Source organism: Macadamia integrifolia, chromosome 5 (genome assembly GCF_013358625.1).
Source record: "Macadamia integrifolia cultivar HAES 741 chromosome 5, SCU_Mint_v3, whole genome shotgun sequence".
Classification (NCBI taxonomy): Eukaryota; Viridiplantae; Streptophyta; class Magnoliopsida; order Proteales; family Proteaceae; genus Macadamia; species Macadamia integrifolia.
Genome location: NC_056561.1, coordinates 7,905,095 through 7,911,018, shown reverse-complemented (window position 1 = coordinate 7,911,018; position 5,924 = coordinate 7,905,095). Strand labels below are relative to the sequence as shown.

Below are 5,924 nucleotides of genomic sequence, written 5' to 3'. Positions count from 1 at the left end.
GCCACACAAAGACTTGGAAACATTCTGTCTCAAGCTCTTCATCCACCTTTGTTCTTTTCATGTAACAGTAAAAAAACACATACGATCAAAATATTCAAAGGCTAAACTTTTGAATTCATTTTCTTCTCTTTCTACTACTAAAATGATTTAAAAGTTAATATGAACACACAAGTTGTCAACAGAAGTAAGGTATAATCCGTGAGAGTAGAGTATCCCCTATTCTCCTACCAGTCAGAATTCAACAACTAGCCATTTTGATGTTTTAAAATTTTGAACTTAAGACAAAAGGGTTGTTAAAATGAGGGTGAAGGATAGCCTGTAGGAATGTAGATGAGCTACCTGCAGGCATAGTTTTAAGACTCGGAATTGATTGCAGATTGAGATAATTGGATTAAAATTGGGTGAATCTGATTTCTAATTCAGTCTGATTCTCAAAAAAATGGAACTGCAATTTTTTGGTTTGATTTTGGTTTTACAAATTGAAATTCCATTCGACTCGGTTTGATTAAGTATTAGACTAAAACTGTTTGTTCTAGGCATCTGGCTGACATTGTAAAGAAAATGGGGTGTCACCCACATAAAGTAAACCTGAACCCAACCAAAGTATTTTAAACTCTAAATGGCTAAACCATAAGTTCTAAGATTTCAATTTTCACTTCGTCTCTTCCGTCTTTATCTTTTATCTTCAACTATCAAATTTCCCCTTATCTTCTGCAGTTTTATTCTTCTTTTGTTTTAGAGCGCTCACTTGTTAATCAAATAAGAGGTATTTTGAAGATATTTGATATTTATAGGGCTTAATGGTGTCTTTGCAAAGTTTTTTATAGTGTAATGGCTTTGATTGGACTTTGGTATGTAACAAAAAGTTTAGGTATCACAATTGAAATTGTGGGACTATATCTTCAAGAGGTTGTCAACTTTATTTGTTTCAACAGATCATTCCACTTAAACGGAATTCGCAATGAATGAAACTAGATACAGAAAAAACCGAATAACATTGAACCGCTATGAAAATTATTCGGTTTCAATTTGTAAATATTGTATCCTGATTCCTGAATTAACCAAAAAACCAAAACCAAACAAATTGCCACACTCAAAGCACACAATGAAATCTCTCTCCATCAGAATTCAGAGCCTTGCCTAAGTTTTTAATAAACTAGAACATACAGTAGTGTTTTAACATCAAGGAAGAAATGGAATTTGTAAACTTAAATCCCGAAGTAAGATCAATATACTATGATGATTCTCAACATTGTACAAGTACATATGGAGTTGATTGCAGCAAAAGATGGAAGTTCCATGGCATCACAGTTACTTCTACATAAGAGTCTACAAAGTAGTTATAGCGAGAGTACAGGATTTATCTCCCAACTCATTCAAAAGAAACAATGGCACAGCAAACTACTGTTCCTTGTACTTCTTCACAACTCCCTCCAATCTCTGGATCTCCTGGTAGTATTTACAGTAGCGGTGCACACACCTACACCAGAATCAAATACACACGTCCTAACATAAATACCACATGGATATAAAATTAACACAAGTGAGAATGTAAGATAAGCACAATGCAATCAACAAATACCAATAAAGGAGGCATGCAGCTGCACAAAGAATAACATTCCCTTGAGATTTGTATAACTGCACAACACCACAGCCCACAGAAGAATCATTAGGAAGCCATTTTTGGGGGGAGAGGGAGTCTGAAAATGATCCATAAATTTGCAAATAAAAGTGAAGTTGAAGAAAACACTCCACTTCTCTAGCCAGAACTTGTCAGTAAAATACATAAAATCTCCAATCAATAAGCCCCTTGACAGCTACTCTAGTGGTCGCATCTTGTGTGTGAGGTTTTCTACGAAACAACAATGATATCGACAACTCAGCCTTATCCAAGAAAGATCAAACTAAACAACAATAATAATATTACCATGGATCATTGAATCTCTGGCCAAGGTTCAAAAACTCGCATTTTGGTCTCTTTTCAGTCAGACCGAAATTAGCGGAATTTCGACCAAAACAGTGCATTTTGCCGAGATTTTGGAATTTTGAACTATGTCTGTGGCACTGGGAAATGCACCCACACAATTGAATCAAGAAGAATAATTCTACCCCCCCCACCCAAAAAAAAGGAATCAAGAAGAATAATAATGCCACAACTAAAATCAAGCTCACAAACAAACCAAGGCTTATTGTGATTCAGAAAGCTCACATATATCCACGGATGAGATGAGACAATTTACTATTAAAAACCAAAAGAGTTGCCAAATACAAAGGTCAAACACTCAAACCTAAGCCCCAAAACAAACCTTGTTTGTGGCTTACTGTTGTGACCTCCCCTCTCCCTTCCCTTTCAGAGACCCTTGGAAACCTCACAGAGCCAGCCATCTCCGTCAATAAGCCTTAAAACTGATGGCTTAAAGATGTATGTTCACAGAGTTTTGCTAATAACCTAGGATGAAATGAACCCCATTCCCACCATGAAACATTAAGCTGGAATGTCAGGTCAAATAAGAGCCAACCTGGTCAACACTGGCCGCCTTTAGTGTATTGGCACCAAATGCAAGACACTAATGTCAACTCAGTCTGATCCATATCCATTTTACAGGCTCTGAATCTTAAATGAGATCAGTAGACCAAAAATAAGGTTAGTTCACAGTTAGCATCTGATATAATCTAGATCAATGTAGGATTCAGGAACTGGTAATTGCTGGTAGATCTTGCTTGGTTCTGGATGCTTACATACATGGCCATATAGAAAGCATAGACACCAAAACATGAACATCCAAGCCAAACACACATTAAACCATGAATTCAGGTCTTCGGTCAGATAAGGGTGCTGAGAAGGATTCAGCTCTATCAGGATTCTGAACAGCATCTCTGATTTAGATGTCCACCATTTCAAGCCCTAATTTTAAAAAATACGCACATGAAATAAATGCACAAGAGTGAGGGTGCATTAATAAAGATAAGTTGGAGATCATAAATTCCTAAAATAGTGTTGGAGGTTTGAAGAAATAAAAAGGAGTACTTACTCTTTCCTTGAATTTAAGAAATCAAGGTATGAAAAAACTGGAAATTGAGAGGGTGAAACTCCACCTAACGAACCACATTCATTCTTTTTAGGAACCATTACACCAGCCACCATTAAAAAAACACTACTTTTCTTTCCACCAAGATGGGTTCAATTTAATATCGTGCAATTATACATACAAGAAATAAACAAGAATCCCAAATTCATAGAGGTAACCATTATTAGATAATGAGAAAGCATGAGACTAATTTATAAGTTTTTAACATATTTTTTTTTTAGTAAGTGCATCTGTGATTGCATTATCAAGGATATAATTTCTCAAATGTACTAGTACACAAAAAGTGTAATCTTTAGGAGCCAACAGTTGATAAACCCAATTAATTTTCACAATGTAAGCATTGCCTCAGTAATATATTTCTTCATTTAATCATATATAGCAGATTTATATCCCAGGATAGTCCAGTTCAACTACATATAAAAATTAAGCTACTTGCTACAGATGAACAGATTGAGCACGAACTTTAGCCAAGACAGGACTCGAGAAATAGTTATTAGTCAACTTCAATAACCAAGTTAAAAACATGGCATAGGTAAGAAGACAATCTACTAGCATCAAACTACTTAATGGTAACAAAAAAAAAAAAAAAAAAAAAGTGCTTAAACGTTAGATTAGAATCTAAAATATATGAGTCATAGAGATGCAGAAGCTCAATTCAAGAGGTAGAAAATATCATCTAATAGTCAACCACAAGAACACAAATTTTGGAACTCTTTCAAACAGTTGTTGACTGAAATTTCAACCAAGGAACACTTTAAAGGAAAGCAAGAATAATTAAAGAGGTTTAGAAGGATGACCTAGGAAAAAAGTGCTGGACAAGTTGGAGTGAATCTCAGTGGATCCATATTCGAAACTGTTTGTTAATCAAAGTTTTAGAGCGAAAATAATAAACAGCTCAATGAGAGTAGTTGAGTTGGGTTTCTTCTACTTGGCCAAACCTAATTAAATGGAAATCAGATTTGAGAGGGGAGCTGTGGCTTTATACTCAGTTAATAAGACTATACGAAATCTTGCAAGTCAAGTGAGTTTTGAATTTCAACGAAAACCAACAAGTGCAAATGAACTGGTGGATGACATAAATCAGATTTGAGAGGGAAGCTGTGGGTTTTGAATTTCAATATAAATCAAAAGCTGCAAATGAACTGGTGGATGATCTCATCAAGACAGGCATAGACATCACAATTGTTCGAGGGAGGTCTACGTGTTCCCTAGCCTGCCAACATTCCCAATTAACAAATACTCTTCTGAGAGATAAGAGTAAAGGAGGGCATACTTGTCATAGCGCCAAGGCAAACCAAGACGTTGGAGGGCTGCCTAAGCGCTTAAGCGACAAGGCCCCTGCCTTAAGGCGACCACGGCGACCAAGTGTTCTTTTTTATTTTTCCTCTTTTCTAACATTATTTAGTATGCTACATATACCTTTTATCATAAAAATCAAAATTAAGCCACATCAAGCCATCAAAAATCAACATAAAGCCAAATCAAATAATAAGAAATCAGCATTAAATCACATTAAGTCATAAAAAATCAACATTTATAGAAATGCTCTTATTCTATAATAAGTTTGACTGGTCAAATGATTTTATTTTTACATGAGACTTTTTGCATTAAGTATAAAACAAAGTCAGCTTTCCAATAAGTCGAAGATTACTTAAAATTGCGTTGTAATGACAAAGTTATGTTCTAGTCAAACTTATTTTAAATTGCACGGATGCTGTTAAAATTGCTTGAATGAAAATATTTTTATGGGCATCAAAACAAAAGATTACTTTACCGAACTTTTGGTTTTAGCAATGTTTTACCATGATAAGATTTATAAAAAACTAAGAATTGAGAGAAACCCCAGCATTTGAAAGTTGAAAATCGCTCCCACAACCAAAAACCCAGCTTTTGTTCTTGGACTGGGGGGTTAACTTTTTATCCTTTTGGAATTTGATTTTTAAACTATTATTTATTGGATTCAAATAGGGGGCATTTGCTTATTTATGAATAATATCTAACAAATATAATTACTTAAATGATATTTGCCATAAATAAGTGCCAAAATATAAGGCGATATGCAATGCAATATGGTAATAGTCGCCTAGGACGCAAGCAAACCACCTAGACGCCAAGGCAGCGCCTTGACAACTATGAAGGAGGGCGGGGGAGGGATTTTTCACCCAGAAAAAAAAAAAGGAAACACCAAACGAATCCAACCTCAAAAGAAAATTTAAAACCACAAATTGTTATAAATAGCCCTCAAGATCAAGAAAGATAGTTAATAGTTCCAAATGCACCAGTTAACAGCCTACAAGGACTGACAGCCACAGTTGACCTCCATTAAAAAAGAAGAAGAAGAATCATTTCTGAATGCGCCTGGACCCATTTTACCCAAAGAAAATCTGTCAGAGAAACATAACATGGTTATCAGTGTCAGATATGAGCCAGCTCCTCCACATCCATAACAACAACAACAACTCAGCCTTTTTCGACTGAATGGGGTTGGCTACATGGATCTGTTAAAAAAAAAAAAAAAGGAAAAAAGGGAAAAAGGGAAAAAGGGAAAAGGGAAAAGATGAAGAAACAAGGCAATGAAACACCTCCGGGCCATCCCACCTAAACAGAGTCGGCATCATGGATCTTTGCCTAACATCCAGCTCCTCCACATCCATAGCCATTCTTGTATATTGAATTTTAAAGATAGAGTAACATTCTTTTCGCATGCTCCCACAAAAAATATGAACCAGTATATATGATCATCTGTAAATGCCCTTTTAAACTTTGGAAATTAAAATTACTAGTACAGTGTAAGTGTAACACTATCTTCTTCTTCTTTTTTTTTTTTTTTTTTTT

At 35.3% G+C, this 5,924-nt stretch overlaps 1 protein-coding gene across 1 annotated transcript in view; it reads right to left on the bottom strand.

The window, feature by feature from the left end:
* Nucleotides 1-1,199: 1,199 nt before the first annotated feature.
* Nucleotides 1,200-5,924, bottom strand: part of LOC122079209 — a 38,619-nt gene continuing 33,894 nt past the window's right edge. The window contains exons 4-5 of the mRNA XM_042645476.1: nucleotides 1,583-1,638; nucleotides 1,200-1,480 (exon numbers count right to left, since the gene is read on the bottom strand). Of these exons, the coding sequence (XP_042501410.1) occupies nucleotides 1,402-1,480; nucleotides 1,583-1,638 (135 nt within the window). The 3' untranslated portion in view covers nucleotides 1,200-1,401. The remainder of the gene's footprint in view (nucleotides 1,481-1,582; nucleotides 1,639-5,924) is intronic.